The 15,317-nt window shown below is 41.8% G+C and overlaps 1 protein-coding gene across 1 annotated transcript in view; it reads left to right on the plus strand.

Annotated features, from left to right (window-relative positions):
* Positions 1 to 15,317, plus strand: part of CTNNBL1 (catenin beta like 1) — a 171,265-nt gene that overhangs the window by 56,616 nt on the left and 99,332 nt on the right. Inside the window, exons 6-7 of the mRNA XM_003787583.3 lie at positions 7,112 to 7,205; positions 9,912 to 10,003. Of these exons, the coding sequence (XP_003787631.2) occupies positions 7,112 to 7,205; positions 9,912 to 10,003 (186 nt within the window). The remainder of the gene's footprint in view (positions 1 to 7,111; positions 7,206 to 9,911; positions 10,004 to 15,317) is intronic.

Consider the following 15,317-nt stretch of genomic DNA (forward strand, 5'->3'; position numbering starts at 1 on the left):
GTTGCCAGGTCCCATCTAGCCTAACCACCTTAAATATAAGGAAACTTAGATGCAGAAGGGAAGCTTTCCACTGGGTCAGTCAGTCCTGTGACAGCTGAGATAAAAACATGTTCCACTTCTCGCCATGATTCTGTGCCCACCACACCAGATTCCCTCGCCACTGGTCAGAGAGAGCAGCAAAGCTGAAAAGGCATCACAGCTGGCCGGTGGCAGAAGTGGGTCTAATCTGACTTCTTACTCTAATAGCACCTGTGGGACTCTATTCACCTACTAAGTTAGCTCTCTCTTCCAGCCTCTGTTTTTCTTTCCCTTTTGTTGTCTTCTCTTTTCTCTCTGGTAAGAATGTTAGTAAGTACTGCTTTTGATTCTGTTTGCAGAGCTTATCAAAGATAAACTGCAAAAATGTTGCAGCCACTGTATTAAAAGCACGTGGGCTGCTTGTTAGGCTGCTTTCTGGCCCCACCTACGACCTCCTGAATCAGAATGGCCCCCAAATGATTCTGAAACCCCACTGCTACGCTGCCCACCTTCTCACTCTTTCTCTTAATGTTTTGATACTAGAAATTTCCCATGTGCCATGTTCACTGCTGGCATTTGGTGTGAATGAAGGGGTTGTGAACCCACTGCATATGAACTGGTTCTTACAGAGAGTGAGGCTGGAGTCCAGCAGGGCCATTTGTGACTGAGTATGGTGAAAATTCTATGGCCATTTTTCTTTTAAGCTCCTTCCTGGAGCACACTGCCACTTTTGTAGAATTCAGGGCCTTTATTTTTCCTTTGAACCATTGTGCACAAAGAAAAGGATGATGTTGGGGTATCCTTTTGTTTTGAGGAGCATCTGAAGAAAGGCTGTGGCACTTGCTCCTGCACTGTGTCCCCACAGTGTCATCTGTAATGGTCTGCCTTCCAGAGGTTAATTACAGTGGCCCTGTGTGAGCCTTCCTGCCTGGTCCCTGCACTGATTTTAATTACTATCCTTTGCCTGTGTGAATAGAGAAGACGAGAGAGGAACAGCCAGCCTGGCTGTTGCACATAAACTGTACTCAGAAACAGCAGTTCACACAAAAGCCCTCTTTGTGTTTTCTGTGTTGCCAAGCCCACCGACAAAAGCTGGGTCTTGCAGATTTTATTGTTTATTTGGAAAGAAACATTTTATCCTCAGTCTGGGGAGCCATTAGGTGGATGCTGTATAGGGTTTTCTGTTTGTTTTGTTTAGGTTTTTATTATTATATTATTTTAAGATTTTGACTCTTATAGCTTTATCCTGATGGGGCTGGTGTGAATCACAAGCATTGAACATTCTTGGATTCCAATATATTATTTGATTGTCTGCAACCAGCGAGAAGCTATTAGTAAATATCAGGGAGCAGAACTGGCGGGTGGTCTTCTTCCTTTTTTTTTTTCCCCCTTGTGCAGCATTTGGGAAGACGTTTGATAAGTGTTCTCATATGACAAGGGTTGAGTTGTCTTCATAGTTTTAATTTGGGGCCAATATCAGAGGCCTGGAATTGCGTGAGCAGAGGCCAGAGGGCATGTGGCAGAATTTATTGTGGTGTGCGGTTTGCGGTTATTGCTTTGTTTTTCCCCAGTTGGAAGTCCTGAGCAATAGAGTAGCACATTTGTGGGGAAAGAGTGCTGTCCTGGTATTCTCAGGGATCTTTGGAGGGTTCACATTTGGTTTATATCCACTATTGTTATTTATGGAAAAGGTGAATATCTGTGCTTTGTAACAAATTGATTTGGTAGCCTGGAAAAGAAGCTCTTTTCTGAAGAGCAGTAAACATGGGGGTAGGTTGCTTTGTTAGCAGTTCTCTGGCTGGCTTCTCCACAACTGTGGACTCTTTGAGAATAGCGATTAGATTGCAGTCATTTTTCTACTTACTAGTCCCGAACTTGCCGTGTGCTCTATAGTCCCATGCCGGTGCCCACGCTCTGTCTTCAGCCAGGCATGCTTGTTTCTGTGGGGCTACCTGGGATATGCCTCATCCTTTAGAGCCTAACTTAAACTTTATTTTTCCCATTTGAGTTTTTTTGAGATGCTTCACCTCAGCAGAGTTGTGTTTTCTGAGCACTTGTACATCCTGGTGTTTGTCACGTTGGGTCATAGGCATCTCTTTATAAGTTTTTCTTTGCTGAGTACTGACCCTCACCAGGGGAGTGGTCAGGTGGGTACTTTGTCACTTACCTCCTGTGTGTCCCTGGAAAAGCTACCTCTCTTTTAAAGTGGAGATAACAATAGTGCCTATCACACAGTATCAGAGTAAGGAAAAAGTGAGATATTTAATAAGTCTTCAGTAGTCTGGCACAGTAAACAGCCAATAAATACTGGCCCTTAACATTGTAAAGCTACTATTGCCTGGCAGACATTAAGCACTTATTAAATGTCAAGTTAAAATCATGTGTATCATTTGCCACATAGTGAGATGTTTATGGAAGTTGAGTTCAACATTTTTTTTTTCAGTTCAAAAGAGGTTTGAAAATAATTTTGACCAAATACTCATCGTGGCCAGATTTAGGGGTTGGCCTAAATAAAATATTTGAGGAGAGAGGTTTAGTTTTTAAAAAAGGAAGAAATAAGTAATGCTAATACAAGGCAGACTATTGAGGATGGCTGTAAGGAGAATAATCTAATGAGGAATAATCAGGAAAGGCTGTGGAGCTGTAGGTGTTGACGACGGCCTTGGAAGGGTGACTTTAATACAGGAGTGTATGAAGGTGTCACAACCAGAGGAGGTGGATGTGTCACTGGGCCAGGAAGCTGTCCAGAGCGGCTAGGAGACATGATTTGCTATAGAGTTTCACAGAAGTGTCTTTGATGTAGAGAGCTGGGCAAAACCCTCCATATGTATTCTTGCCCTCAATTAACCCTACTTAAATGTTAAACTTTGAAGTCTCATATTGATTTGGCTTGGACTTGGTTGGCAATGTATTTGTGCTACTCAGGTGAGGCTGAGCTTGGCATGTTTTATGTTGCTGTAAGGGTACTTACTTTGTAAATTTTTGGATCTTATCCTTTTCTTTCCATTAATGTTTCAACTTCATCTGTGTTCATTCCTAAGCAAATTCTTGTGTTCATTCTTTCGGTAAATGTTTATTGAGTGCTTGGTATGTTCCTGATTCTGGGAACCAGGTACATAGCTGTGAGCACAACAAAGCCCCTGCTTGTGTGGAAGACCTAAGGTAAGACTGAGCTTGGCATAGTCAAGGAACAGAGAAAGGGCCAGTCCTGTTAGAGTACAGCTGGGGTAGGGGAGAGAGGAGAGTCACAGCCAGACCATGTTGGGTTCTGTAGGCCTTGATAAGGAGTTTGGGTGGAATTGCTAATGTTAAGGAGAGTAACTAAAGGATTATAAGCAAGAAAGTGGTAACACAGTCTCACCCAACATTTTGAATAGACCACTCTGGCAGCTGTGTGGATAATGGATTAGAAGAGCAAAAGTGGAAGCTAAAAAATTACTAGATTGGTTGCAGCAGGCCTGAGTTTTGCATTATGTTCATATTACCATTTGTATCCTCAAAACTTGTTTGATCAAGATTTAGTTGTGTAGGGTTTTTTTATTTTTATTTTTTTATATATGAAATTTCTGGAACTCCTAGTAGGTAGAAAAACTCCATTCTAACTCTTGAGAAAGCTTATTGGCAGATAGAAAAAGAATCCTCCTTCAAACTCTCTCGTCTGTCTTTTTTATTTCCTCTTCTTCTCTTAAATCCATCCTCTTTGGTCAAGTAGAAAAAGATGTCTGACCGTGCCCTTGAACTTTATCTCAGTAGGACCCGCTCGACTATTGTTTGGGAGGCTTGCTAATAAGCAGAAGTAACCAGTGACTTATCACAAAGCATCAGGCCTAGGACGGTCCTGATTTCTAAGGCCAAGGTTGTTCATGATGGTGCTTTAATCTCTAAGCAGAATTTGTTTTTAGTTTCAGACTTCATCACAGGTCCAAAATATTGAAGGTAGACCCAAGGGGCTAGAGGCGGTAGGACAGAATGCTAATTTATACTTCTTACTAAAAGATATCAGAGCTGTGCATAATATAAATATTTTTCTGAGGGTTTTCAGAGCTAAATGTATTTTGACTGCTTTTGGCCTTCCTGCGATCAGATAAAATCACATTTAACCCAGCTAAACATAAAGTTTCACACTTTGCAAGCTTAAAAAGGCTGCCTGTTAGAAGTTAGATTTCAGTAGCAAGAAAAAAGATATTCTTCCAGCCAGGCACCCATTATCCATAACCATTCAGCTCCTGGATTTAAGTGCATTGCTCACTGCCACTGTACCCACCAGCCTCCAGATAACAGAGATGGGAAACATAACTAAGAATCAAGGAAAGGGGGAAAAATAATACGGACAAAGCAGCAATAAGAACTGAAACTGGTGAAGCAGTTCACAGAACTGACGAGCAGTGTGATACCCAGTGGAGTTGCAGTGTCTACTGCTTTAGGATTCGGGGAGATTATAAGTCAATCAGGGTGATTTAGGGAAAAACATACTGTGACATGGTTCATATTTTCTCCCAGATGTTTTTCTGTTTTCTCTCACATACCCAAATTGTCTAATTAATTAGGGAAAACATTGCAGTGGGTTTCTTTGGTGATGCTTTTACTGGCTGTGAGATTTGAGACCAAAATTGTGGAGAAAACAGCTCTGTCTTGTATTTACAGGTGCTCTCAGTTCTGACCTTGCTATCTGCTCAAATAGTATCCATCCCCACAATGTTTCTCACGCCAGGGCATAAAGGAGAACCCCCCAAAATCTAATTTGTCTATGATTCAGGTATTACAAATTGGTTAATAATTTCAGCTTTTCCCCTTATCCAAATATTACCCTTAAATCTCACCCAGATTGATTAAAGAGTTCGTATTTCGGTTCGGTGCCTGTAGCTCAAGTGGCTAGAGCACCAGCCATATACACTGGAGCTGGTGTGTTCGAATCCAGCCTGGCCTGCCAAACAACAGTGATAACTACAACCAAAAAATAGCGGGCATTGTGGCAAGTGCCTGTGGTCCCAGCTATATGGGAGGCTGAGGCAAGAGAATCGCTTTAGTCTGAGAGTTAGAGGTTGCTGTGAGCTGTGATGCCATGGTACTCTACCCTGGGTGACAGCTTGAGACTCTGTCTCAAAAAAAAAAAAAAATTCAAATTTCACGATCAGTCCTTCTTTTCATCACTTGCATTCTCCAGTTCATTTTGAGTTGTGTCTGTAGAGTGCCTTATACACAATGCTCAGGAAGTGTCAATTGAATGAGATTATTTGTCTTTCCTTTCTCTACCCTCAGCAAAGTAATAGAGCATTATGAAGAGAAGTAGAGTTTGGGGTGGGGTGTGGTGGTTCATGCCTATAATCCTGGCACTTTGGGAGACAGGGGCAGGAAGATCACTTGAGGCCAAGAGTTCAAGACCAGCCTGGACAACATAGTGAGACCTCATCTCTATAAGTAAAAATAAAAAATTACCTGGACATGTACCTATAGCCCTAGCTACTCAGGAGGCTGAGGTGGGAGGATCACTTGAACCCAGGAATTTGAGGCTGCAGTGAGCTACAATCACACTACTGCATTCCAGCCTGGGCAACAAAGTGAGATCCCATCTCTCTTTAAAAAAAAAAAAAAAAGTGAAGTTTGGGAGTGGTCACTTCTATCCCTAGCGTTGTGACTTTGGCCAGGCTAATTAATTTCTCTGAGCCTTTGTTTTCTCACCTATAAAAGTTGTGAGGCTTACATGAGGATAAATGGGGCCACATATATAACAAGCCAATTATAGCACATGAAAGAAGTGTTCCATCATATTGTTAATTTAGCACAATTTATTGAATATCTGCTATATATAGCATTTGTGTAAGACTTTGAAGGGTATACCAAGATTGGTGAGGTGAGGTGCCTGCCTTCAAGGAACTTGGGTTTTTCTTAGGCAGTGGGAGATGTGAACAGTAAATCATCAGGTATCCAAAGAGGTAAGGGGCTAGATGCAAACTCTCTCCTTGATTCTTTGAGCAGCCACCATGGACAAGCCCCAAGGTAAGACATGTCACATGTTTTCACTTAACCCTTAAGACTTTTCCTCATTTGATAAGTGAGGAGATGGGGGCACTAAGGAGGAGGATAGCACAACAATTACGCAGCAGATCTTAACTTCACAGACAGGTTTGCTTATTGGCTGTCGGCCTAGGAATCCGACCAGATGGATAATCACTTTTTGATAATAGAAAATTAGGCGTGTCCTTCGTTATCCTCCTTCATGCACAGTCTCCCTAGAATACAGACTTTGCACAGAAGGTAGCATGAAGTAGTGAAAAGCATCATTTTGGCTAAGAAGGAAGTCTGATTTTTGCATTTGCTGCCACTGCTCAGTAGCTATGTGGTCTTGGCTGAGTCACTAACCCTGGAATATGAGCTGTATGACGTGGCTACTGAAAGTTTCCTATCTATCTCAAAGTGTGTGAATCAAATTAAATAAGAGAAATACAATGGCTTTTTATGCATTAAATATAATACACATAGAAAGCAGATATGTAACAGATCTATTATGTTAATATATTCTTTTTTAAGTGGGAACTAGAACTTTTTCATAAGTTCTAATTTCATTAAGGCTTAATGTAGAAAGTTAGGAAATTTTTGGATTTAACCCTAAATTTTGAGGTCAGCGTGAAGTTTTGCTAGTAAACAGTCCACCTAAACATGGTGCTTAGTTCTGTGGTCTAGAAAGATGTTTTGGCTTGAAGGCACTGTGGACCTGACTTAATGTGGCCTTCTTGTAAGGCGTTTAAGTATGGGAGAGAGCACCAGACTTGGTTTCAAATGGTCCATGTCTGAGTGCTAGCTGAACTGTCACTCATTAACTTTTTAACCTTGAGCTTCACCTTGTCTCTTTAAGCTTCAGTTTATTTATCTTAAGGATAATGATGCCTGCCCTTTCTCCCTTCAGGGATCATGTTAAGCCTCAAAAGACATTAATGAGATGGGAAAGCACATTTTAAACCGTACATTGCTGATTATTTGATTATTTATTTACTTGATTCATTCAAACAGTAGAGAAGTCCATATGGGATGGGAACATTTGGGGGACTGTTTGTGACATGTGTCCCTCTCACCTTTTGCTTCCCTGTTCCTGCAGGTGGACGGGCAGGTGGTAGCACTGCTGGTACAGAATCTGGAGCGTCTTGACGAGTCTGTGAAAGAGGAGGCAGATGGTGTCCATAACACTCTGGGTGAGGAGAAGGGTGCCGGCTGCTGTTGCCTGACTCCTTTGCGTTTGTCTTGGGGCTTGGTGCTCATTTCCCTTCCTCCTTCATAATAGAGTCAACAGCCAGAGTATTTTCCTTCCTTCTGCTCCCAAACTGCCTTTTCAGAAATGAAGACCTTTGTGTAAATTTCATATAACGGCAGCCTTAGTTTGGCTTTCAGGTAATAAAAGCAGAAATCCACTAAGTAGGCAACTTTCCTAAACAAGAACTGCTGGCTCCTCTTAGTAGGCCTTTGGCTCCAAAGGTTGGGACAAAAATCTATGCAGGGTGATTTCTTTTTTCTTTTCTTTTTCCCTTCCCATTCCCTTCTCTTTTCTTTCTCCTTTTCTTTCCTTTAAAAAGTATATATTTAAACATTTTAATCATTTAAAGTGATTTTTCTTAGTAATTTCCTTTGGAATTACAGTGGGACTACAAACTTTCAGACCATTGTGTACCTTTATAAGACATTTTATTTGAAAAAGAGTTAGTGTTTCTTTCCTTTCTTATGTATAGATTGCTGTGTAAACCGACTTGAAATATTGCTACTAACTTGGCTGACCCTGCATCACATGTTCATTTACGTGGATTTCTCTGTAGCTCGTCCTTGTTTCTCCTCTTCCTTCTCAGTCTTTCCTTTTGCAAGTTGCTGAACCAATAGCCTGTTTTAAAATTGTGCTTTGGGGTAGTCCTCTTTATCACTGGTCACCGTCTCATGAAACCAGAAGTGACTTATCTGTAAGCACAGCTTGAGAAACGAATGTGGCCCAGCAGACGCAGACACTTGGATGAGATTAGAGTTACTCTCAGTTGCTTTGTGTTTACCACAGATTTCTCTGGTAGTTGTAGATTCTCTTCAATGAGGATTATCATAAAGAATGGGGAAGATGGGCACCCGGGGGGTAAGAGGAGAGAACACAGCACTCTAATTTGGGGATCAACTGTAATCTAGAGCCAGAATTTGGCAATGCTAAATTTGTTAGTGTAATGCTAGACCTTGTAGAATCAAAAGCTTATCAGAAGATTTACCTGAGTGTTAATAAAAATGGCCTGGTGTAATGGAAAAAGTACCAGCTTAACAGTCTAGTGCTTTCTCTGGTATCAGCCTGGTCAGCTATCATCAGCACAGGAGACTCATCCCGCTCTTACTTATTGAGTTTGTCAGCCACTGTGTTGGGCTGGGGGAGATTATGATGAATTAGGCATGGTTCTGCTCCTTAAGGGGCAGACTTTTGAAAAAGTCTTGTACAGAAAAGAAACACAGTATAGGGTGACAGGTGGTATAATAGGTGTAGTGAAAAGCACTGTGGGAGTGAAGAGGAAGGGTCTCCAAATTGCTGGTTAGGAGCAGGTAGACCTCTGGGGCTTAATATGAAGATAGGTGCATTTTGACGGGTGGAGAAGCAGGAAAAGGGTCCCTAGATGGAGGAGTGTTGTTTGTAAAATCATGAATGGGCATGGACTTTGGAGAAAGATTAGAAGTTTCTTGTGACATTGGGAGGTGGGAGTGTTGGGAGATGAGATTAAAGGAATAAATTTGTCAAGATTATGGAAGACCTTGGAAAGCATGGCAAAAAGCTTGGATTTTACTCTGGTGAAACTAGGAAACCATCTAAAATATAAGCAGAAGAGTAAGATAAAGACAAGAGGCTAAAATGAATGAGTTGATTTTCTTGGAAGATGCAAGAAAGTAATTGAGGGTATTATAATAATCTTCATCTCTTAAGGTCTTGTTGCCACTCTTCCCCCACAGCTTGGTATTTCTGCTGCCTGGTCATCCTTTACTTTGCCAAGGAGGGCAAAGGAGTAGGGAAGAAGATAGAAGGTGTGGTGATTTCCTCAGCTTTTCCCCCAAAATTCATGCCCAGTGTACTCTGGATATTGTGCTTAGGGAACACAGAACTATACCTGCTTTATGACAGTAAAATATTTGAGGATATGGAGCAGGAGGGGGCTGAAGGAAACAAAAGCTTTCAATGTATTAAGGACTCTAGGTGATCCGTTTTTTCAAGTCCTCCTTTTTAATATGATAGTCATGCAATGACTTTTTCTTTTTGCCTCCTAACTTTTAATTTTACTATTAAGCAGCACTTTGGCTGTTGTAGGAGATAGCAGGACCAATTATATTTGCTTTCTAATACCTGACAGTTACCTCCGCCAGCATGGCCTTTCCCCTCTGTGCACATTATTTTCTTCAATTAAGAAGATCTTGCCTCCCTTGTAATACCCCTGTTTCCCCATGATTCAGAGAAAGAGACGTGAAAATGAACCAGGAAAGGAAGAGACTCTGAATTCCTCCTCCCCTTATTTTTTCCTAAGGCTTCTGGCTACCTCCATGTCTCTTGAGTTACAGGTTTTGGAGACTCTGGTACAACAGGGAATTAGTAAGTCATCTTAGGGACACCCTTTTGTGTGTTCTGCTCTACTATTGTTCCCTATTAGCAAAGGAAATCTATCACTTGTCCCTTCTGCGAATTTCATCATTTTCAGTTATGAGTTTTACTTGTAACATAACTTGAAGAAAAAAACCACAGCAACTCCCAGGTTAATTTAAAAATGACAACACAGCATCTGGCTGGGAGGAATACAGAGAAGTGGGAAGGGGGAATAAAAGCCTGTCATGAGAAGCAAGCTTGTTGCAGATGGAAACAAAGTTACCCTCCCAAATGACTGGCGTCTGTCTCCCTTCAGCTATTATCGAAAACATGGCAGAGTTCCGACCTGAGATGTGTACAGACGGTGCCCAGCAGGGTCTTCTGCAGTGGCTGTTGAAGAGGCTGAAGGTAAGTTTGGCTTTGTGGGACTGCAGCTCAAGTCTCTCTTTGTTCTGGGCATAGTTGATGCTGGGTTATGTGTATAGACCTGTTAGACCAGCCACATGATCTAGTTTGGGAAGCTTCTGTTACCATTTGCCTCTTTCTTTCCTCTCCTTTTTTGTTTTAAGAGAAGATGCTTTAGGCCAGGTGCAATGGCTACTGCCTATAATCCCAGTATTTTGGGAAGCCAAAGTGGGAGGATCACTTGAGGCCAAGAGTTTGAGACCAGCCTAGACCACATAAGCAAGGCCCCATCTCTATTTAAAAAAATTTAAAAAGGCTAGGTGTGTTGGCACTTGCTCTTAGTCCCAGTTACTCTGGAGGCTGAGGCAGGAGGATCACTTGAGCCCAGGTTATGGTGAGCTTTAATTGCACTAGTGCACTGCAGCCTGGGTGACAGGGCTGCAAGACCCTGACTCTACAAAAAAAAAAAAAAAAAGAAGCAGCAGCTTTAAAAATAGCCTTTAGGGGCAGTGCCTGTGGCTCAAAGGAGTAGGGCGCCAGCCCCATATACTGGAGGTGGTGGGTTCAAACCTGTCCCCAGCCAAAAATTGCACACATACACACAAAAAGGCCTTTAGTACCTCTGAAAATACAGACGTGTTATAAATACAAAATTATGTGATACAGAAGGTATCAAACTGAAAGCAAAAGCTCCCCTCCACTGATCCTTCTAGTTCTACTTCCCAGGGGTAGCCACTGGTTAACATAATGTTTTCTTATGCAAGTTGGCTTTTTCATTGAACTAATGATAACCTGTATTCTTTTGTGCAGCTGTATGAAAAGTAATTTAACCATTCTCCTGTTTATATGAGTTTTTTACTGTTATAAACAATGCTGCAGTGAAATAGTAGCTTCCTCTTATCTGTAGTTTTGCTTTCTGTGGTTTCAGTTACTGTAGTCCAAAAATACGTAAGTATAGTACAAGAAGATATTTTGAGAGAGAGACCACATTCACATAATTTTTATTACAGTATATTGTTATGGCTATTCTATTTTATTACTATTGTTAATATCTTGCTGTGCTTAATGCACAAATTAAATTTTATCATAGGTACGTATGTATAGGGAAAAACATGGTATTTAATATATATTGGGTTCATTACTATTGGTGCTTTCTTTGAAATGTGTCTCCCACAGATAAGGGAGGGACTACTGGACTACTGTATCCTTAAATACCATAGTCTTTCACACACATTGTCTTGGCTGATCTGTATGGTGTGTCTGTACGATTAATTCCTAGAAGTGGAATTGATAGGTCATAGGGTATACACATCAATAGTTCTGCAAAACTGCCCTCTGTAAAGGCTGCTGCACTGATTTGAGACCATCTGTTTCCGTCTACTTTTAACAACATTGTGAATTATCAAATTTAAAGGTTTGTTAATCTGATAGTGAAACTTGGTATTGTTTGAATTGGGACTTTAAAGTCAAGTAAAGTATACGGCCTTCCAGTTATCTATTAGCCATTTCTGTTCATCTCTTTTAGCTTCATGTTTGTGTTCTTTGTCCATATTCCTGTTGGATTGTTCATTCTCTTTCCTTTTCACTGTGTTGTTAGCAATCAGTGCTGTCCCATAGAGTGAGAAAAAGGAGGGATAAGAGCTCCTCTTAAATAGTTTTAACCAAAGGTGTGATGGGAGGCAGTTTGGAACTGCTTGTGAGCTTCTTAGATGGTCCAGGATGCCAACTTTTTGGTGAGAAGGAGGCACTTGTTTATAGCTAGAGTGATTCTCCAAGCAGTTACGGCCTTGCCACGCTTGAGTGTCATAGAAATCCAGAAAGTCTGGGAGTATCAGGTCCTCCACTGTCTTAGCAGGGATAGGGAGAAGGTTCTGCCTCAAGTGTCTGTCATACACCCCTCCCTCTCTGACAGTCTAGGTCTTCCCCAACCCCTCTAATTTAACAAGTTGTTCTCATTAAATCTGTAACATAGGGTCCCATAACTTAGCTGTTGAGAATACTCAGCCCATCTATTGCCATCAGTGGGTAGAGCCACCTTTGTGTGGCAAAGACTCTACCCCTTTTTCTTTTCATGCCTGCTGCACTCAGCAGATGGTTAATTCATGCCTTGTCTTGCAACTTCCTTTGGATCTTCTCTCTTGAGTCTAGATGTCCTTTGATTTTAGAACTAGACTTGGTTCCTATTTAATTTCCTTTACATTTCCCTATACCCAGTTTCTACTTTTCTCAGTATTTAGCACATTTTTGGATGAATGTGGTGGCTCACACCCTCTAATCCTAGCATGGGAAGCCAAGGCAGGAGGATTACTTAAGGCTAGAAGTTCAGGACCAGACAGAACAACACAGTGAAACCCTGTCTCTACAAAAATTTTAAAAATGGTAGTGCGTGCCCATACTTCCAGCTACTGAGCTTTAAGGTTTGCTTGAGCCCAGGAGTTTGAATCTGCAGTGAGCTATGACCACACCATCATATTCTAACCTGCCATCCTCGGCAAAAAAGTGAGCCACCGTCTCTTTTAAAAAAAAATGTAACAAAAGAGAGAGACATAGACAAACACAGACTATATTTGTATAGAAAGCACACTAGGGCAGCTCCTGTAGCTCAGTGGGTCGGGCACCAGCCATATACACCAAGGGTGGTGGGTTCAAACCCAGCCCAGGCTAGCTAAAACAATGACAAATGCAAAAAAAAAAAAAAAAAAAAATAGCTAGGCATTGGGTGAGTGCCTGTAAGTCCCAGCTACTTGGGAGGCTAAGGCAAGAGAATTGCTTAAGCCCAAGAGTTTGAGGTTGCTGTGAGCCGTGACTCCACAGGATTCTACCCAGGGCGTTGAGACTCTGTCTCAATAAAAAAAAGAAAAAAATACACTGAAACAAAAATTCAACCCATTTTTGCTCTTCAAAACTTTGTGAGACATTTGGTAGAGCTAGGAGTGAGGGAGAGGACAGTAGAATACCAAGTTAGGGGGATGAGAAGATGTCAGGGACCTGAGTTGTTGGTGGGGTGGCCACATGTTGGGGCATCAACCTTAAAAATACAAACTGACGGCTCGGCGCCTATAGCTCAACCGGCTAAGGCGCCAGCCACGTACACCTAAGGTGGCGGGTTCGAATCCCCAGCCCGGACCCGCCAAAACAACAATGACGGCTGCAACCAAAAAATAGCCGGGCGTTGTGGCGGGCGCCTGTGGTCCCAGCTACTTGGGAGGCGGAGGCAAGAGACTCGCTTGAGCCCAGGAGTTGGAGGTTGCTGTGAGCTGTAATGCCACGGCATTCTACCCAGGGGGACAGCTTGAGGCTCTGTCTCAAAAAAAAAAAAAAAAAAAATACAAACTGACCCAACAGTTTTTGTCTCTGTAAAGTCAGGACAAATTTTTCGGTTACTTGAGACTTAAAAAACTGTATCAGGAATCCTTCATTAAACCAGAATATAAGACTTCCTCTGCCCTTTGGAAGGTGTTGAAACTTGCCAGTCTTTTTGTTTGTTTGTTTTGCTTTGGAATTGGTAATGTAGGAAGGGAAATTGACTTTTGGTTGTTGGAATTTGACTTGAATTCCATTACCCTTATGATAGTAATAAAGAGGCCCGTTTGATAGTCTAGCAAGCTATTGACTCTTGCCTCATAGGCTTTGCATTTGTGTAATTCTTGGGGCATAAAAAGCCATGTTGCTTTCTCTAAAACAGTTTTTCAAGGTTTGGGGGGTATTTAAACATTAAAATACTATTTGGTTATTTTACTAGGAAGCAAGTGCCCTTAGAAAAAGCCCGTGTTGCTCAGAACATTAGTGGGAGGAAGTCCTGCTTCTGGGTGAGGTCAGCAAGAAGGCATGTCTTTAAAGGCAATGCCTTGCCCTTATTGTTCATAGTCTGGGAAAGTACGTGTTATAAGCTTCACCATCGTCACTGTCATGATGAAGCATAGTGAGTGCTGGACCCAGCTCCTTACTTTTCCTTACTAGCTGCTTAACAGTAGGCAGTGGTCTCTTAACTTGTCTGTCCTCTGTTGTCTCCTTTGAAAAAGGAGGATCTATTCCTTATTCTTCCAGTCTCATGGGGTTATTGTAAAGATCTGTATAGCAGTGGGTTTCAGCTGGGTGTTAAGATCACCGGTGGAAACTTTAAAAAAATACAGATTCCCAGATTCCACCCCAGACCTACTGTCTCTGTCCTTGGTATATTTTAGAAAAGTTCTTCTCCATGCGATTCTACTGCACCACCCTCATTAGGATCCACTGGTCTCTAGAAATGTGAATTCTAATTACTCATTTTTATTCTGCAAACTCATCTAAAACTCCATTTTCACTATGCCGTTCCCTGTTCAAGAACCTAGAGTAATGCCAGCGCCCTCTACATCAGATCCCACCTTCTCTGCCTACTTTTTAATACCTCTTAGCCTTGCTGGTCTGACATTTCTCAATTTTGAAACATTGGCCTTTATTACCTTTTAGATATCTTTTTTACTTATTCCTTGCTCTGCAAAGGTCAGAATTATTTTGACCTCTGTGTCCAGCTTTGCTCATGCTTCTGCCTCCACCAGGATGACTGAATCCTTTCTTTTTCTGTATTTCTAAATTATACACGACTTCCACAAGACAGCTGAAATCCCTGCTCTTCTATGTGGCTTCCATCAGTTTTAGAACTGGAAGGAAGTTTTTAAGTCCTGTTGTGGGTAAAATACTAATAATCAAGACCTGTAGGCATTAAGTGCCTAACCTACCTTGTTTCCCCGAAAATAAGACACTAGCTCATATTTTATTTTTTCTCAGGAAGACACACTAGGGCTTATTTTCAGGGGATGTCTTATTTTTATTAAGTATAATACAACAATCTACATTTATTCAAATATAGTTAAGTCATCTTCTTCTGGAACCTGACTAGGGTAGCTGACCTTGTTGGTGGAGCTGGCGCTAGTGATGCGTGAACTCCTTTCCCCTAGCTGTTCAATAGGATGCCTGTGACCTGCGACCCGCGACCTGGGGTTACCACACTATTTCAGTCTTCCTTACTGCTTCGAGCCTTGCATGGTGGTGTGGCTATGCAGATATGCTGCATGGCCACGCCCATCACTAGATCTTATTATCGGGATAGGGCTTATATTTAACAAATGCATAGAAATCCTGCTAGGGCTTATTTTTTGGATAGGTCTTATTTTTGGGGAAACACGGTAAACCCATATGGCTAATTAGATATGTGTAGAACTAGGATTAAGATTCAGGCCTGGCTCGGTGCCTATAGCTCAACCGGCTAAGGCGCCAGCCACGTACACCTAAGGTGGTGGGTTCGAATCCCCAGCCCGGACCCGCCAAACAACAATGA

Source organism: Otolemur garnettii, unplaced genomic scaffold (assembly GCF_000181295.1).
Source record: "Otolemur garnettii isolate 467f Iridium unplaced genomic scaffold, OtoGar3 scaffold00023, whole genome shotgun sequence".
Taxonomy (NCBI): Eukaryota; Metazoa; Chordata; class Mammalia; order Primates; family Galagidae; genus Otolemur; species Otolemur garnettii.